This window comes from Rhynchophorus ferrugineus, unplaced genomic scaffold (assembly GCF_030347505.1).
Source record: "Rhynchophorus ferrugineus isolate W39M unplaced genomic scaffold, kcgeb_rfMv2 rfM9, whole genome shotgun sequence".
NCBI classification, from domain to species: domain Eukaryota; kingdom Metazoa; phylum Arthropoda; class Insecta; order Coleoptera; family Curculionidae; genus Rhynchophorus; species Rhynchophorus ferrugineus.
This window is the reverse complement of record NW_027472588.1, coordinates 25,901,849-25,922,955: the sequence shown is the minus strand read 5'-3', so window position 1 is coordinate 25,922,955 and position 21,107 is coordinate 25,901,849. Positions and strand designations below refer to the sequence as shown.

The 21,107-nt window shown below is 33.1% G+C and overlaps 1 protein-coding gene across 2 annotated transcripts in view; it reads right to left on the bottom strand.

The window, feature by feature from the left end:
• The window catches only part of Axs (Abnormal X segregation), a 51,940-nt gene extending 33,884 nt beyond the window's left edge, over positions 1-18,056 (bottom strand). The window contains exons 1-4 of one of the 2 annotated variants that reach the window (XM_076414360.1): positions 17,948-18,056; positions 16,934-17,244; positions 15,759-15,996; positions 14,324-14,485 (exon numbers count right to left, since the gene is read on the bottom strand). In XM_076414360.1, coding sequence (XP_076270475.1) covers positions 14,324-14,485; positions 15,759-15,996; positions 16,934-17,125 — 592 coding nt within the window. In that variant the 5' untranslated portion in view covers positions 17,126-17,244; positions 17,948-18,056. The remainder of the gene's footprint in view (positions 1-14,323; positions 14,486-15,758; positions 15,997-16,933; positions 17,245-17,947) is intronic. The other variant, XM_076414359.1, reaches the window with a different exon arrangement.
• Positions 18,057-21,107: the final 3,051 nt, after the last annotated feature.

Sequence of the window (21,107 nt, the reverse complement as noted above, 5' to 3'; positions counted from 1 at the left end):
ACACTGCTTCCTTTACGGCCGTCAGTTTCGAAGTTACAATTCATGAACGTTTAGAGAAGTAGCTCGATCATGCGGTCAAGTGCCGGCATTCCATGACTGGATAACGTCACGTACCTAGATCTTCATTCGACCGGCGGTTCGGTTGGCATTTCCAAATCCAGAAAGCAATCCAAAAAGATTCGGGGATAGCAAACCTGCTATCTTCTCTGATCTGCCCTTCTAGCAGACTTCCCATCTCCATCAAATGCTTATTTTACAAAATGTTCATTCGGTCCGTACTCCTCTACGGATCTAATGTCTACTTCAAGTTTGTTGCACCCAACCAGGTCAAACGGCTTCAAGTTTTCCAAAATAAGCTCCTCAGGAGAATATTAAACGCTCCATGGTTTATCAGAAATAATCAAATTCATAGGGAAACTAACACACCAGAAATCAAGCATTTCATATCTCAATCATTCCACAACAACAACTCAGCTCAAGTTCTTCTGAAAACGCGCTTGTTCGCGAGCTGGTCGACATGTTGGGAGCTTACCGCCGCTATCTTCCCCCCCTTTTCCATGCTGAAACAACCTCATCCGTCGTTACAGTCATAACTTTTGCCCCCATACAACAATATCCAGTTGTGTGTTAACTCAGGTTCGTGAATCAATAGAATCGCCGAGCGCTCGTGCCCAATAACGGCTGCCCGATCAGCGGATGCCATATCCCCAAATTTAATGCAGTAGCAGTAGCGAACCACAGGGGTCAACTGTGAGGCGGTTTCGGTTTAGTGTATTGGTAAGCCCAGAGGCAGTCCAACATAACCCGGTCCAACTTGTCACTCCAGGGCAAGTCTCCGCGATCAGGTATGCGTCATGCATTCCACCGCCTGGTTTTTAGGCCAGAACAAAAAAAAGAAAAATTATGTTCTCTAATGAAAATAACATGTTAATTAGATGTAAAGTTAACTAATTAACTAATTAATTATTAATTAGTGCATTAATTTAATATAGAATTCTTAATTAGGTGGATTAAGCCTCAAGGAGATAATATAATAATAAAATATATTAAAATAACTCTAACCTATAAACTATTGTGGCTGTATAATTAACTGTAGGATCAGTCCTTCGATAATATATACATTAGATGTACTATAATATTAAAATAAATTATATTTTATTAAAAAATTGTCGTTATTTTATGTATATTAGAATGTTTTATATCAAAGACAAAATAAAACAAAACGCCTAAAATGTCAGAGATAAATACGGCAACAAATTTTTCTTCGTCTAATGCTATTATTTTTGCTTTAAATCAATATCGAATATGTCCTAAAGCCCTCAATAATATTCTTCGACAATCTGTTTTGTAGTTTGAATTTCGCTTGAGTATCTTTTATTTCATCAGCAACCTACAAATGGAAGCTCACCCATTCCATTAACTGCTTTATTGTTAATTCATGTTATAACCAAGTGTCGAGTCTCTATCTGTATTCAATCGTATCCAATCGTCTACCTTTAGATTTTTTAAAAATTCAATGACTGTTCTGGAAGGAAAATGATTAAACCAATTGTGACATTGGTATTCACTTAAGTAGGCATCACCATAAATACAACACATTTTAAGTTAATCTGAGCTGGATTTTCATTGATATTAAACAAGAAACATATTACGAAAGTCACCCTGTGGAATCATTTTCGAAAAGCAATGGCTTTTGGCTGAGTAAGCCAATGACACTACCTTTATATCTTGATTTTTCTATGGGTTATTACTTTTTAAATGCGCTGTAGTATGTCTTTATTGATAATTAGTATAAGAGATATGAGACGTTAAACCCATCCAATAGCAAAAATTTTTTTCTCTTCAACCTGATAGAGTGGTAATAAAAATATTTTATCAATTTAATAACATTAAATATGAAGCACCTTTTATTTTTCTAATTAGTTTTAGATTAGGACCACATACTAATACACCACATAGAGATACGACCAAAAGTAATAAAACCCTAGCGACGGTCCTCGTATAGAGACGGCTGCTCCTTAATGACGCTAGCGGGAACAACGGTTTGAAAGGGTTAATCTGTATAGTTTGAATTGAATTTGAAAATTTAAACGCAATCTAAAATCATCCATATAATTTCCGTTGTGCACAGCTTTGGTGCGTTTAATAGTAGCCATAAAATTTGTTGATAATCTTGTGCAGACTACACAAAGTTCATAAATCACCTTATATTAATTCTAAACTGCGAAACCTAATACCTAGTACGTTATGGGCACGTCGTCAGTATAGCGGCGAAGTATTTAATTTTCGAGGATCCCTTCGGACATGATAAATACGAGGGCTACTTTAAATTTGCAGCAGATGGTTATAGAGGTAATACATTATCAATTTATTGAAATATATGATAACAAACGTGCATTTTTAAAATACAGGATGGATTTTGTTTACGAAAGGTTTATACGCGTTTACTTATGTAATAAGTTATGAAATTAGAAGGGCTGAAGTCTAAAATAAAAGAAAATTTTGACTTTAAGAAATTTGATGGCGTCTATTTCTAGATATTTCGATCATGCGATCTTAACGCATGTACTTGAATACACTTTGTAGTAGTAACACCTTTAGATGGCTTATAACAGTGGTTTAGATGGCTTATAACGCTACCATTTTATATGACGTTTCGCTCAATTTTGCTTTAACCATTGTTTTGTGTAAACATCCAATTCTTATTGTGGATAAATATGCGTCAGAAGAACGGGCAGAAATAGTTACATTATTTATTGAAAATAATCGTTCCATTATTGCCACTCAGCGGATATTGCGTCAAAAATATCCTAATCGACCACAATACGACCACTTATAAAACCACAATTTATCGTTTACATGCGAATTTTCGACAGTACGGTATGACAGCAGACAGACCTCGTTCTGGAAGACAATGGACGTCTCGTAACGCGGAGTGATTCGGAGACGTGATTTCCAGTTACACATTTCTGCATGCAGTTTAAGGCGAATTTTGAAAACTGATTTGAAAATTTTCCCGTACAAAATTTAATTACTCCAAACATTGCTACCGAGAGATCCTGATCAACAAGTTGAGTACAGCAATGCAATCCTAAGGCTGTCTGGTGAAATTGAAGATCTTTCTTGGTGTCGAGCTTCCGGACACTGCCCCAGGAAATTCAATCATCAAGGATTGCTATGCTAAATTTGGACGTGGTGAAATTAGCACCAAAGACGGTGAATGCAGTGGACGCCCAAAAGTGGTTGTTACCAAAGAACACATTTAAAAAATCCGTAAAATGATTTTGAATGATCGTAAATTGAAATTGAATGAAATAGCAGACACTCCAAAGATATCAACTGAACGTGTAAATCATACCATTCACGAATGTTAGGGCATGAGAAAGCTATGTGCAAAGTGCGTACCGCGCGAGCTCACTTTTTACCAAAAACAACGACGAGTTGATGATTCGGAGCAGTGTTTAAATAAAAAAGATGATAAAGTGTAATAAACCCGAGCTTTTGCGTCGATTTGTGACAAAGGATGAAACATGGCTCCATTATATCAGTCCGAAATCCAATCGATAGTCATCCGAGTGGACTGCACACGATGAACCCGCCCCAAAGCGTGGGAAAACGCAACAGTCGGCTGGCAAGGTTGTGGCATCTGTATTTTCGGATGAGCATGGAATAATTTTCATTGACTACCTTGAAAATGGAAGGACCATCAACAGCGGCTTTTACATAGCGTTATTGGTCCGTTTAAAGGAAGAAATCGCCGAAAAACGGCCGCATTTGAATAAAAAGAAAGTGCTGCTTCATCAAGACAATGCACCGTGTCGCAAGTCAGTGAAAACGATGGCAAAAATCCATGAATTGGGCTTTGAATTGCTTCTTCATTCTCCGTATTCTCCAGAGATCCGGCCCCCAGCGACTATTTCCTCTTCTTAAATGTCAAAAGAATGCTCGCTGGGAAGAAATTTTCGTCAAATGAGAATGAAGAGGTGATCACCGAAACTGAGGCCTATTTTGAAGCAAAGGACAAATCGTACTACAAAATGGTATTGAAAAGTTGGAGGCTCGCTATAATCAGTGTATCACCCTTAAAGGGAATTATTTTGAATAAAAAAAATTGCCAAAAAATCTGTTTTACTATGTTAGGCCGGGGAGTTTTCAAATAACCTGTTACTTTATTCTATGGTACAACTAAAACGATTGAAGCCGGCAATCAAAAACCGGCCAGAATTGATCAATACAATAGCTATTGTCTTCCAACACTAAACTGCATATAGTCCTAGTGACTTAATAATAGGACTTTGATGCATCAACACTATGAGCCTGAAGCTTGTGTCGTATCACTACCGTTTATTCCGGTCTACGTAAATCACTCTTAATGGTGTATAGTTGGTTTCAGAACAGGCTTGTGAGAATTAGTTAGTATGGTTTTTGCTATAGAAATCTTAGTTTTAAACTGATAGAATTACAGTATTATTTTTCATTTTATCCTATTAAAGCAGAGATAGAATGCCTGATGCATTGGAGTCTGTAAATGAATTAATCTATAAAGTTCTCTTTTCGATTGGTACCGGTAGGCCATGTTGTCAAATGTCTACAAAATTCTTCAAAATATTAGTGATAATTACTATAGTTTATAACAGCTAATTCAAACAAGAACCATATAACGGAGGCCGCTTCTTGTTATTAAGCTGCGTTAGAGACGTAAATATTGATACTATTATATATTAAGTTGTTGCGGTTTTTATTGGAAATAGTTTTAGTGTGTTACAACTGCACTGAATAAATAATAAATATGTATTCACAAAATCTCTCAAAAAATTAAAAACAATATGATGCTGGAATCTTTATCTGTGGCTTTATAAATAATTGTAGTTTAAGCCCTAATAATTTATTTTAAGACCTAACAGCTGAAAGACATCAAACAAGTATATCTTTCATTGGTAGACTACTTACAATTTTAAACGAAAATTTGTGTATAGACTTACATGGATCTGTCACTAATAGGTATTCAAGGTATACAACCTGAATGAGAGAAATCGTTCAAGAAATGAACATCCACCAATGAAAAACCAAATCGACAAATCCATCAACTTAAACAAAACAATTTAACACTTAATTAAACAAAACTTATTACTTTCATACAGACAAATTTTTGTCTTACGCAAACCCTTTTTCGGTAATATCTTTTATATATACAAAATAAAACTGGTATTTAGATATACTTGGTAAGTGGTTTCGGTACTTCAGAGCGGATATTTCTAAGTAGAAAATGAAGAATGTAACCAAAAACTTACTATGTGAACACATTTTTACCAAAAACCTAAAATACAAAATTAATTTTATTTAAGAATTAAAGCCGCTACTATTGTGCAATTCATGCAATCCATTAAAGTGATCGTATGGATGAGACTCGAAGAATAATCCTTACATTTAAAAATAAAATTCTGAACGATTTTACTTTGAAGAAATACCTCCCCTAATATGTAAATTAACATTTCATAAATCGTTCTTTCAATAGCTATTAATTTCTTTTAGTTATTATTTAGATTATAGATTAAAATAGAAAGAATTCCTACAAGATTTTAATTTCTAGTAAAAAATGATCTGTTAAAGGAAAAGCTTATTCCAGCTCTTCCAAAATTGAATTCCTCCAGGTAGAACACATAAACTCGTTTTACGTTACGATTCCTGGAAATAATTGAACTAAGTGGTGCTTCTTAACGAAATAAAGCGATAACATTCAAATTGCCCCGGTAATAGAATGGAGAGGTGAACGGTAATACCGCCAAATCCGCCGTTTCGAATAAACGGTCCTGTTTTAACTTCGTTAAATACTGGTATTTTCATAAAGAATGAACAGGCAAGATAAATATGGAACGAAATTATATATTCGGATTTTGTTTGCAAAATAATGGTGACATTTATAAAGAAAACTACTATTAGGTTCTTGCATGCACTCTGATGATTTATTCACTTTAAATGGACATTTACTGAGAAAAATTGGCGTAATATTTATTAATCAATTTTCCATAATATTTGTTTGGAAGTAATCCAATCATTGATCGATTTTTGCACCTGCCCTCAAGCCATGCTACATCTGGTGGTTTTAACAATCTCACCAATATCTATTACTGATAAAAATACATGCAGCAATCTAATATGCTGATTTGTTAAATATTACAGCCATATTTATCAAAGAAAGCAGTTTTGGAACCATAGAACATAAATAATAATCATGGTCTCGTTACCGATCCTAATATCTCCACAGGTTGAGCATTATTACATCTCGTAACACTGAAAATGTGGCTGTGGTGCGCGATAGTGTTGTAGAGTATCCAGAAACATTAAATCGGAGACGCGGTTCCTAGTTACACATTTCTGCACGCAGTTTAAGCCGAATTTTGAAAACTGATTTGAAAATGTTCCCGTACAAAATTCAATTAGTCCAAAAATTTCTACCGAGAGATCCTGATCAATAAGTTGAGTACAGTAATGCAATCCTAAGGCTGCCTGGTGAAATTGAAGATTTTTCTTCTAAATTGATAATGAGCGATGAAGCCCATTTTCTTCTCAGTGGTCATGTCAATAAACAGAACAGTCCGTTTTGGGGAACACAGAATCCTCAATTAATTCATAAAACATCATTGCATTGACTAAAAACAACTTTATGGTATGGTATTTATGCTGGAAACATCATTGGTCCCTATTTTTTTGAAAATGATCAAGGTGTTGCAGTTATTATTACCGATGAACGGTTCCAAGACATGATTCGAAATGTTCTTGTGTCTGAAATGGAAGAGCAAGGACTAGAGGACATGTGGTTTCAGCAAGATGGGGCCACAGAACACACGGCTCATTCAACAATTCAATTATTGAATGAAGTTTTTCATTTACAGACAGAATTTACTGAGAAAAATTGGTATAATATTTATTAATCAATTTTCCATAATATATGTTTGGAAGTGATCCAATCATCGATCGATTTTTGCACCTGCTCTCAAGCCATGCTACATCTGGTGGTTTTAACAATCTCACCAATATCTATTGCTGATAAAAATACATGCAAGAACCTAATATGCTGATTTGTTAAATATTACGGCCATATTTATCAGAGAAAGCAGTTTTGGAACCATCGAACATAAACAATAAACATGGTCTCGTTACCGATCCAAATATCTCCACAGGTTGAGCATTGTTAGCTCAGTTGTTGCTCACTTCCTCATTAGTTGATTAAATAGAAAACACAGTCATTTTGAGAATATAAGTAAAATCATAAAGAAAGAAAATAGCGTAAAAAATATCCATAAATTTTTTCCATAACAGTGACTTAATTAAATTCATACCACCTACAGATGTACAAAATAATATAAATACCTGGCAATACCTACACAAGATTTATTGATCAATAATATATTGAGGCGGCATTTGCCTTTAAAACAGTTTCGCGGAATAGATTCACAGAATATCTGAATAGTTTCCAAATCTTGTATCAACACATCCTGTCCCATTCTTGTATCAAAACATCCACCGAATATCGATGTTGGAAATGGAAATTCAATCCCCTGGCAACTGCACTCCTTGTGAAGACGTTTGATGAGATCTTGATGCTTTTCAAGGCAAGACTGAGCCAGGTCTTTGGCAGTATAGTAAAAATTTTATCACTGAGACTGTCGAAATATTCATCCGTAGTAATCCGACCAGTGATGTACATAACAAGACCAGCTGAGTACTACGATATTGACATGATTGTCCGTAGGTAGCAAGAAGTTTGGACTGTAGGTTTCTTTTGGGATTTTCCAGACATACGCTTTTCCATTTAATTTAATTCCTGATTTTACTAATTTATTTCATCTTCATTTCGACTATATTTGGTACAACATTTGAAAGCCACCATTTTTTATTATTTTAAAAATATTTCAGTTTCATTAAACTTTCAGCTATAAAGCTGTTTTGTTTGTTGAAATTTCAGTTTTTCTTAAATGAAACGTTACTACAGCGCGTTGGATAAATTGGAATATCAGATATAAAGGTACTGTTATTAGTCTACCAAGTAAAAATTGATTCATCTTTGGAATTGAGATTTCATAAGGTATTTTTTCATATTTTGTTATTTTACGCTTTTACTCTTTGGCTTCAAATGTTCTGGTAGCACGATAATGGAAAAACAATAATGAATCTATGAATTGATTGATTTGGACATTTACACAGAAACCTAAGATTTCCCGCTTTACAAACTTTCCCACGCAGCATTTTATGCAGATGATACCGCTTTCTTCACAACCGGTTACTGTGACGACGCAAGACGCAATACAAAACTAAACCAAACCAAACCAAGCGATAGCGTAGTACAAATTCTGGCGGCTACAGATAAACCCGAACAAAACTCAGGCCATTCTGTTCATCACCAGAAGGAGTTCCGCGCCTATCGCCTCCAAATCGATAAAAACTTCCTATCCCATGGCTCCAGAAAGTTTCATACCTCGGTCTCCAGTTCGACCGCATATTCCAATGGTCACCCCAAATTCAGCACGCCATTTGCAAGGGAAATGGTATGTACAGCCTACCATTTCCTCTACTCTACAGAAAAAGCAAGCTACCAATCCCACAGAAAGCCACGCTGTATAAAATGCTAGTCTGTCCAATCTGCCTCAATGGAGCACAGGTGTGGTACACGTATGTCTCGAAGAGACAACTTGAAATACTACAACTGTTCCAATCCAAAAAAGTCCGTGCGTACCTCAGAGCCCCATGGTTTATGAGGAACGTCGATACACACCTCTAATCAGGCATCCCGTTTGTGAAAAAATTTATCCACTCACTTTCATACCTCGAACCTAAAATTCATTCAATCACATCCTCAGTGTGAGGTTCTCCATAGGAACCTTAGAACACGACAACATCTTGATAAAATTCCTACCCGTCCACAAATTCCGGTAGTAAACAAACTACGACAGTCCCAGTCGTAACCCAGGGTCTCTGTCGCCCGAAAAACAACCATACCCCGAACCTGAAGCGAAATCAGCCGAAGACCATTTGGTGCTAGCTGGTCAACCTACTAAACGAAAAAAAAACCTAATAGATGCTGGAACTAACATGATTTTATTAGCAACTTTTAGAGCAGTTCTATAAAAAAAATGATTGATTACATCTTACATTATATACGCTTAATACAATCTTAATGTACAAATTAATTTATTACTGCTGTTCTGTTGTACTTGGATTAATACACAAGCAACGCGAGTATGGGATTAATACATCAGTGTATATTTCCCAAATTAAAATAAAACTAATCTACTTAAGCTATAGTTAAGAATATTAAATATACACCAAAAAGTTCGTGTGGTTTGGTTAGCTCCAATCATCAGATTTCCTGCCTGTTGTTAATTAGCTTATCGCTTCCTCTTTGCTGTGATTTAGCAACCTAATTTCATGTTTTAAGGTGAAATCACGGATCACTTCGTGTATCTATTTGATTTCGAGGTCATCGTGCAGCTCTTCGTAAGTTACGTAGCGATAAGTATTTGTTATTAATCGTAGAATTTTATTTTGGGTACCCCATATTTACAACCACAAATTTGCACCCCATAGGTCCAAATTGTCTTTATGATTGACTGAAAAGACCAATCTCTTTGATTTTAGGTCAAGTTGAGAGTATCTCCCAACTAATCAGAATACAGTTGCTTAACTATGAGACTAATATGCTCTGCTTTTTGTCTAACACGATGCTTCCAATTTAATCTGCAATTTGCAGTTATTAAGCTATATTTCCAGTCTCTAGTCCATTTGCAGATCTAGTTGACCGCTACTTGTGCTTTTCTGCAGCCTTAGGCAGAGATACATATTTTGTCATGATAATTGTATCGTCGGCAAATGTTCCGAGTACTATTTCTTTTGGGATATCAGCAGTATAGAGCAGATATAGGAGTGGTCCCAAGTGATCCCTATGGAACTCCAGCCGAAATAGGTTTAAGTGTTGAGAATGCCCCTTCATGCAAGACACTACATTTTCTTTCAAAAAGATATGATTCCAGCAGTAGACAGTAATTCCGCGGTAGCAATTTGCTCATTTTGTATATTAATCTCAAATACCATACCCGGTCAAAAGCTTGTGAGACGTCCAGGAATATTTTAGGGCAGTATTTCTTTTCTTTGAATGCCCTTTCAACAGCCACAGTAGACAGTAATTCCGCGGTAGCAATTTGCTCATGCCCGGTCAAAAGCTTGTGAGACGTCCAGGAATATTTTAATGCAATATTTCTTTTCTTTGAATGCCCTTTCAACAACCACTGTTACTCTGTGCACATGCTCGATTGTCGAGTGTTGACTTCGATGATTCTTAAGCATAATTATTCGTGTAACCTTAAGACATTCCTCATGGTTCAGTCTCATACAGGCATTGAATGTATATATCAACATGATGATTGGTTTTCGTGGCAAATGTTTTAATAACCCAGGTAAAATATCATCAATTCCAGTATGCTTATCAGGATTGAGATTATTGTCAATTTCTGTGTTTCATTGGAGAAATCAGATCTACAGCTACAAAGGGCCAATAAACAGGATTTATATCTATTGTAGATTCTATATCATTTGATTGGAATACTTTAGCTAAATGATCTGCGAATAATTCAGCTTTTTCATCGTTCCGTCGAACCCATTCACATTTTGATCATTTTAGTAGGCGGTACTCTAATAATTGGTCTTTTAAATCTCCGAGTTACTTTCTATATTCTTGTCTGCTTCCGAGCTTAATTCAATTACATATTATTCGAAGCAACTATGTTTATACTCTTTAATCTTTTGATTTTTATGGTTACTAATTCTATTAATCATCATTTCTGGGTCTGTGCCATACTCTTCAAGCTTTTAGTCTTTATTTTATCAGTTCCCTAATTTCAAGGAGGTAATTTATCTCATATTCATTCTGATTTCTCTCTTGATGTCGAAGTAACTTCTTTTGCAGCAGATCGTATTTGTTCAGTTATATTTAAGGTTTCCAAAGTTTTAAGAATGGTGACTATGAGAATAACAATTGGTCTAGAAGCCTATGCGTTCAACGTTAAATGTGATTATACCTGGAGAGAGCGCTCAGAAATAATTTTAATTTTTTTTCATTTTGTTTTGTCTCATGTAATTTTCAAATATCAATAAATATATAGTAAAAATGAATAGTATATATATTGCTTGTTTTTCGTTTTATTTCACTTGAAAAAATATCTAAAATTCATGCCTCTGGATTAGAATACCCTTTTAAAAAATTGTTTAATACTAAATTTAGCTTTCAAATAAGTAAAATAAATATTTATGTTTATTTGTGACAAACCAACCAAAATTATCCTCGTAAATCGTTAATAATTAGAGTCCACTTGAATTTTCCCGTTTATCAATTCGCGAATAAAAAATTCAAAAAATAAAAATAACCTGTTACTAAACGAACGAATGGATCGGCGCATCCAAAATAAAGTTTTTCGTTTCGGCATAGCGTTCTCGACGAAATCGAATTATAAAATCAGCTTTTATTAAAAAATACATTGTTCAGATATATCCAATTAAATCAGCCTCCCTTTGGATGTTTGGCAATATTTTTTAGCTTGTTTGCTGTTTATATTTTGTTATAGTTAGTTCCGTCGACAGATATATGAAATTAATAATTCCAATGCGTATTCGGTAATTTAATACTACATATGTGCGGAACCGTGAATTAGTTTTAAAGAATATATGATAGGCGTTGCATGTGAAATCAGAAGAAATAAAAGAGGTAAATTGACTGAGCCTTGAATATTGGACCGTCACCGGCTCTAAAAGGTCCCAAATATGACTAGATATTTACTGCTGCATCACTATACTGAATTGACGATTCTGATTTAGAATTCAAGATTTCCCTCTAGGTGTAGTTGGTATTATTTGAATGAGAAACTAATATATTCGATATAATATTTAATATAGCAATTATGACAAAATATGTCATATATCGAATATAGTTAGAAATATCTTAATCATAGTATATAGCTTTTTTGGTGGTGTCTTGGTTGTACTTATTGTAGGTGTTTGATAAATCATAATAAGAATTTTTATGATACCGATTAGGGAAATACCAGTTGTATCGGTAAGTTATTATCGTATTTTTCTGAAAAAAAAACATAATTTTTAAGAAAATTGCCACATTTATTTACTCAAAATATTGACCATTTGGTTTCATAGATCTTGGCCTTTTTTCAGATAATTTATGGATGCCATCCCCAAAAAAAAAAAACTGTTTTCAATAGTCAATTACTAAACACTCGATAGTCAATTTCAGTCGATAGTTCTCAACACTAAAAAAAAATGAATCGCCAAAGAGCTGTGAGAAGACAGGCCTAGAAGTACAGACGAATTGTGACTAAATAACGGTTTTGTAGCTAAGATCCGCAATCGGTCAGTTTATGGTGAGATAGAAAGATTATGGAAGTCGTGCGATTATTGTTTTTATTAATAGTCGCCCTCACTATGGATAGCATTTTGAAAAAAAAAATGTCTCCCTAAGCGTTTGTAAACTTCTTCTCAGGATGGTTTTATTAGCCCTGTGCGAGTGTATAATGATTTGTCATGTTCATTTAAAATCTTAGCTTTTAACGAGCTAGTGAATGCAATTATGCGGAAAGGTTTTAAAAAATATATGCATTACGATCATTAAACCATTAACATTATCAGAGGCGAGAATAGTTGCGTCGGATTGCCAAGTGTTGTGACATTTAATGAAAATTATTCAAAGTGCTGCGATATTAACACCGGCCTCTTCGATCGCCGGCTATGGGATTGATGATGCTAATGATGTTGAAAACAAATTGTTACAGCAAAATCACTACATGTTATTGTTGCGAATTATTTCCGATGTTCTTTATGATGATTATATCGGTTTGTACTAAACTTTCGTGATGATTGAACACTTGGCAGAAAGCTAGACCTGATTAGATGGTAAAATCTGCTTTTATTCCGGTCGCTCCTCTCTAAGATTCTTGGTAGTGGTTCAGTAAGTTTTACCAAACATCGCCATGACCATTGGTTCGTTGAATGCTTTCAAAAGACTGAACATTTCCAAATAAGTTTTCCCTGGCGCGATGAAGAACGTGTGCTTCTAGATTCTCAGAGTTTCGGAAGCATAACAGCAGTAAATCTTTCCGATTACTTATTGCCTCATTTAGAAATTTTCGCTTCGGTGAATGAGTATATAAATCGGTTCAAATTTTAAAATAGTGCTTATTTATATGCTAGCCATAAATGCGATACCCGATTCACCCTACAATTTGGTATGCCTATTTTTTTATGAAATACTTGTGTCTTTGCTGATATTTACCTAATATTTCATAGTATATATTTTAAATATCCGTTTTTCCAAATATGAAGCCATAAATAACATGTTGTTAAGTCGTATCTCATACTGCTAATTAGTTTGCTTTATTACCAAATATATTTCATAAGATATAGTAAATACCAGTTTTACTAACACATTTGGCTAGGATCGTGTATTTAATGTAATTATTTGACACATATGTCATTTTATTCTACTGGTATCAAGCTTCAAAGCTATAAATATTATATTTTACGAAAGTGGAAGATGTCAAGTTTCTTGCTTGACAACGTGGATTTACGGCACGTATTACTTCTCATATTTAATTAAAAGAAAAAATCCTCTGACAGTCATCGTTCGCTGGTATTTTATAGTATACGGTGAGCCTGCTGTAACTTTAAAGGCATGTGAGGCGCAAGGACATATCGCATCCGCTATACTCTCCAAATCTTGCCTCGTTCGACTATCAACTTTTCACATCAATAGGACACGCGTTTGCAGTGCAGCACTTCACCAATTTTGAAGAGGTTAGAAAATGGCTCGATAAAAGGTTTTGCTCAATTTTGCTCAACAGTTTGTTTTTTGGGGCGGCATCCATACATTGCCTGCAAGATGGGCATGATGTACAGAATGAAATGGCCAATACTTTGGATAAATAATTTATTTAATTTCCTTGAAAATTATGTTTTTTTTTCAAAAAAACAATGGTAATGACTTTTTGGTATACTTGGTAATATCTTGAACTTAACAAGTACGTATATGCTAGCAAAATAGAGAAGGCCGCTGATTATCTCATAGTTTAAAGGTTAACTCATGATTTAACAAACAGTTTCATTAGAAATAAATAACTGTAATTTCTCTAGATTAAAATATTTTGTAAATTTTGGAATACCCATTATATTTATTTATTATATTGATATGAGAATAACTGCAAGAATAACAATATTAGATAGAGCGAAGAAAACCGTACAAGTTAATCACTTTAAAAAATGTGCTCACCTATAGGCTGTGTTAATGTTGCGTGTCCTGACATATACCAACTGCCGGACAATTTCTTCAGTTCCTCGTCGTCGTGCAGCGGATAAACTTTCGTTATGAGACTCTTATTAAGGGCAAAGGGTATTATGGCCTGGTTATCGTACAGCTTGAATAATGGATAACCTAAAAATACATAAAATTTATTCCGGAGGGAGGCCGGCATGGGGATTCTGCAGGCTTATGGTAAATATGATCATCTCTTTTTGATACAAAGCCGGCTGTAGAAAAAATACGATGGCCCAAATGAAATGCTTAAATAATACATGTTCCTTTGTATTAGCATATGCTTGGAATATATTGAATTTATATGTATATATATATACATATATATATATATATATATATATATATATATATATATATATATTATATATATATATATATATATATATATATATATATAATAAATTTCAGGCATTCTCATGAACATTTTGTCATGGCTCGTTTGAAGGTTATCATAAAAAAACTACTACTACTATATATATATATATATATATATATATATATATATATATATATATATATATATATATATATATATATATATATATATACATCTCAGCTCTGGCCTCTTTATCATTTTTGATTACCACTTATTTCAATACAGAACACAGAAAATACTTACAATTTTCCTTACGACTTATAATAATAATTTCAATGTTGTCTATTCAATTCCTCGAACCCCATATCTGTGGTTCATTATGGAATATAAAATTAGAATATAAATTTATTAAGGAATATAAAATATAGATTACAATATATAAAATGATTAGAATAGTCATATTTTCAAAAAATAAAAGAAACCATATATCATAACAAGAACATATTATAACTAGAGAATAGCCATTGGAGTAATGTATTTTTTGACAAAATGAACCTAATAGCATCTCTTAATGCCATTAAACGTATCTCACCCCACAAATTAAGGGACACATTAAAAGGAGAAATAGTAATATTTTTGTTCCCTAAACAGAATTACAATATGGACCAAAAGATATAGGTTAGAAGAATCGTTAGAACTTAAGTACCTTCAGATTCACTAGACCATACTAATCAGAATACAGAATATCATATCATTGAGTATGGTTTATTCGTAAAGTAGTATAGTACTGGGCTAGTATATAAACTTCTTAACATTCTTAAAAATTAATTAATATAATGATATTTTCTATTAATAATATAATTAATTAAATAATTTTCTAATAATTAACTAAGTAAAGTATTACACGCGTTTTAGTCGTGGAGTAATATGTTTTATAGCAAATATTGATAATTCGAAGACATGACATTAAATGTTAAGGCTGCATTTTTATTATGAACACATATACTTGTGACGTTCAGGTAGTAAAAAAGCGACAATTTATTCGATATCTTAATATTTAATCAAGTGACTTACCCGGAATGAAAGTATCAGTATTTAGAGCACGAATATTCTCCAATTCGTGTATCACAATAGTTTGTTTATCAGTCAAAGTTAAAAGATCATCGATCGTCATATCATCGTATAAAAAATCATTCAGTTGTGCAAGAGTAAACTCCCTAGTATGTCCCGTGACGTCTTTCTTCATCAGATTTAGTTCTTCGGCGATTTCAAGTAATTTATACTTTGTGGCTGATATATGGAAGGTGTATTCCTAAAACAAACATGATTTTCTAATTACGATACTTCGTTTTCACTTCCAAATAAATTAAAACAGTATAGTTTCTTCAAAATAACAGTGAACTGAAGTATTGCAATTTGTAAATTTGATTTACAATATTAAGCAAACAATATTTTCCTTACTCTTTTATTCTAGTTAAAAAGATACAATTCTGTTTGAGAGGTTCGAACATGTAACCAATTTAACCCAGAAAAATCGCTCGGTCGTCAAATTTCAAAACGCTGCTTATTATTATTCTAAATCAAAATGCCATAGTCATGATATAGTCAGATTCAGAAACAGATTGCATCTCTAAACAGTCACAAGGCACAGGCACCCATCTTTCCATCTTTTGGATGGGACGCATTTAACGCTTCTACCTATTGTTTTTGAGTTTGGGTTGGGTCTTCATCAAATAACTCTTGCAGTTTCGCATCTACAAATCTTGAAATCGAAATCACCATTTCTGAATTTTCGAAACCACACTTCACGTAACTTTGAAGCTTGATATCAGTAGAATAAAATGACATACCTAAGTCTAGCGACATCTGGTAGAAAACCCTTTCCCATAGACGTAGTAGACGAGATTTAGCTCACAGACAAACAACGTAATGCCTATTGTTGTTGTTGGTTAACACTTGCAAGATAGATGTCAAATCGGGTCATCTAATATTTCAATAAAACATTTTATTTATCCTCTGGTGACTCAAACAGGCAAAACTTGCTTATGACTATATATATGGAAATATTGATGCTAAAATATCTGTCATTATCGAACGCGATGGTATTCCCAACGCCGAAATAATAGTAACTTCAAAAATAAACCATCAAATCAAAAAACTATACATGTAATTATATCAGTATTGATAAAACATTCATTAATTTTTTAAATATTTTAAAACACAAAGTGTTATCAACAATGTGAAAATACCTCACTGGCGGTAAACTTTTCTTCCATCATGACAACCAACTCTCCACCTCCGTCATACTTTTTAGCGCGTACTTTCCCAATGAGCCACTGGAGCGCCATCTCGTGTATGTCCGCTGCCACTTTCATGACAACGTACGTTGGGGGTAATTGCGTTTCTTCGTCTGTCAATTTCATTCCGGAAGTGTAGCCCATTTCCGGATACTGTCCAGGGACCCGGCCTGACCGGTTCTAGTTTAGTTTTTCCTTTCGTTTAGGGCAAGCGGACGACGAGGTTGACGAGAATTAGTAAAATTCGATGATACCGAACCGGTCTGAAAATAAGATTATAGATATATTGACCACTAATCATATAAAACATATATAGATCCAAAGGTAGTCTTATCTCGAGATTAACATTGTTAAGGATAATAATGTCATGCGAAACTTTCTACAATTTGATAGAATTTTGTACGACCTTATACAAAAATACTATATATTGCGTCGTTAATTATAACATACCATATAATCAGTATTGGCCGCTTTAGCATTTATATACATCATACAAGGCAAAATTAATATTAAACGTAGTGTCTACAATATTCTAAGATAATAAAATTTAATGAATTCGGACATAATATTTACAAATTAAAAATAAAGTAGATAAAATTAAAGAAATACTCGAGTACCCGGCGCATTCGCCATTACAAAAAATATATTTATAAATCGAACATATTGGCATTTTAAGTCATTAATTAATAAAATTTTATAGAAAATAAACATATCTACTTTTGAAAATCCGCGCAAAACTCAAATTTATTTTAAATATGTCTTATAATTATTTGATTATGACAACATTATTTTTAATTTAAATGGAACTGCCAAATAAAAAAAGAATGTTTTCCAAACATAACCTTATAACTCGTGTTAACGTGTGCATTGAACTATTATATTATAGAATTAATAATTATAACTGTAGGTGTGATTATTTATTTAGTTTTGTTAGGTTATGGTTGTTAAGAACATATAATCACTTACGGAGAGGCTCTATATAACAGATCTCTATATATAGAATGGGTTTAATCAATTAAAATAAACATTTGTCACGATATGTATACAACCGACTGAGATTAAAATATACAGTTGTGCATTGTTAGCTTAATTTTAACTATTTTTCAAATTTTTGTATAGATGGCGCCCTCCGACGTTACAATTTATGACATTATGGTGACGGTAATCTATATTACTGTTTCGATATAGTAATGTTTGTTTTTTTATTATTTTTTCTTGTATAAGTGATCATAAATCTTTAGACCTATTGCAATGTTTTAAAGGTGATATAGTAGAATGGTTTGATCGGTAACTAACATAGGACTATAGGGAATTTATCGTAAGATGTCACTACAAGCTGATGTCAATTTAAACAGACGATTTATTACCGGATTGTCGGTGGTGAAAATGATAGAAGAATTGTTCTATTTCAATAACTGGCTTTATTTCCTCTTTATATATTTCGGAATTACGTTCCTGATTTTTAGTTTAATTTGTATTAAAGGTATGGATTAAATTACTGATAGTGTGGTATTGATAACACATGTATTTGTTTAGATTTTGCTCGTATTTTAATAGAGTTCTTGAGCAAAGACTATATAGAAGTATCCGATAATGACGAAGAATGTGAAACAATTACGGAACCCAATTAAAGTGTTACATATGTTTTTTTCAACTGTATTATATATATTTATTTATATAAGTGAGATTTTAAACATGAGATATTATTTAAAATATATATTATTTATATGGTATGCTAGTCAAGCTCTACGACTGAGTCTGATATTTTACTATGATGGGAGTAATTCTTGTATATTGCTTTTGACGAAAATCTAGGGTTGGGTTGGTTTATATTGGTTGTAGAAATCAATTTGTAAGGTCACTTTATAAAAAATAATAATCAAAATATCAGTAATTGAGTGAACGTAGGAAAAGGTACCAAACTATAGTTGCACATAGAATACGATCTCCTATATATAAAGTTGTAGGCGAGTTTTGTTCATGTAAATCACTAGAGGGCACGCCAAGCGGATTTATTTACTAGAGAGGGAAATTAAAAAATAGAGTTTTAATAAAATATTTTATTTAATTACTAGTTCACATTTGTATAAAATATTTTCTAAATACACCAAGAACAATATCTAATATGACAACTGATTATTTATTTTCTAATTGTAAAACTAACAAATAATTTGGTCTAAAATATACTTAAAAATACAATATTTGTACTGATTACTGTACTGAAATACATACACTGTACTGTCAGTGTTACTGAATATAGTAATTACTAATTTTAGAGTAACTCATATTTGCCCTTTATAATTCTGTTTATTTTGTTCCAGAATAAAGTCACCAGAACAAGAAATACCTAATTATTATTTTACTTATTACTTTGCGTTTACTTAGCATGTTATACAGAGTTTGAAAAAATCACCATTTGCTGACGTAATATCAAAATGAGGATTTTTGTTAAGTTTGTTTTCTTAGATTCGTTTTCCAATAAATAAAAAAGTTTAGAGAAAGCTTCGCACACAATCAAATTAAAATAGCTTCCGATGCCGTTAAGTAAGATAACAATGTAGCAGAATCATAAAAATTAATATAACAATGTTTGTTTGCAATATTACCACATATAGTCTATTCAAAGTTTTTTTAGTAATACGTCATGGATATTTGTGACCTTTACGAACCATTACAATGTTGCTGCATCAACTGAGTTTTAGTTCAGTTTGGCTTTGACAAATTCTAATCAAAAAAAAATTACTGAACAAAAATGTTATCAAATATAATTTATTTTAATATTATATATATTGTCGAAGGACTTAAAACTACAATTAAGAACACAGGTATAATAGTTTGTAGGTTAGACTTGTTTTGTTTACATTAAACTCTTTTCCATACCACCCATGAGGTGGAGTTTCTAGGCGCGTTTTTATGTAGCTGTGTCCCCCTGGAAACCTAATCCACCTAATTAACAATTGTATATCTGAGAAACTTATTTCATGTTTATTCGAGAGCATATATAACTGTTTACGTTTAGTTCTTGTTTCCTTCGATGGTGTGTTTACTTGTCAAGTCATCTTGGTATCATTGTATATTTTATTTCTTCTGCTACTACTTGTGTACACCATTCTTCATAAAATTAATTACTGATCTCTCTAATGCATTTACCATATCTACAAAACAGTTAATATTCAGTTTCTCCTCATATGTTCTAACCTAGTGCTCATTTTTAATTTTGAACAATTACAATCATATCTGTATATACAAAAATGTTTCACGCTCTACAATACCATTTTCTACACTTATATTCAATTAATTATGTGCATAACTTTAGTTGTTTCCACACTCATCACTCTGTCTCGGAAATTTCCGAATTTCAATTGCACAGCATTGTCACATATCCTGAAAGTTTCCTTCAGTCACTTTTACTTTCCGTCCAATTCAATCACTAAACTGTTAATCTATAATCTGTCTAAAACATATTCACAATTCCACCATTTATCAATTACTTCCTCTGTATGTCTTATCGAGTTCATCCAAACCGAAGGTGTTATGGTTGACAATGCTTCCAATGTCTGGAAGGTCTATTAGACCTCTCCGAGGGTTATCTTTCCACCATTTAAACCCTATGCCCTATAAAAGTGTACGAAATGATGTCTTACATCCGTCAAATAGCTACATGGCCTTAGCTCTTCTATGTATACTTTCCAGACAGACAATATTCTCTAAAATAACTTTATTAAATTATATCGATAAAATAGTTTGTGTACTTACTGTTCTTATACATTTCGTATATTTGGTCTTGAATAGAGCCAATATCAAGATGGTCAAGATTCATCACCCACTTTGTATGTAGACGGGTTTTCTTGGATGAATCAAATGTATTATTTTGTAAGCAATGTTATTCACAGTACCCACACTAATATTTAGGGCAGCAGCAACCCGCTAAAATATTTTCAATAAAATTGTAGTGGCTTGTATTATTTAATATCGTCAGTAATTACAACTCTAACGGAAATTATAGGCAAAAGGGGGCCTCCAATACCTCGCTCCTTTTCGAAATATTTTATTAAAGCCGCAGTCAATTAGTGACCCTGACTATCTATTATTTTCCGCATTTTCAAAGGATATATAAGGGAGCGAT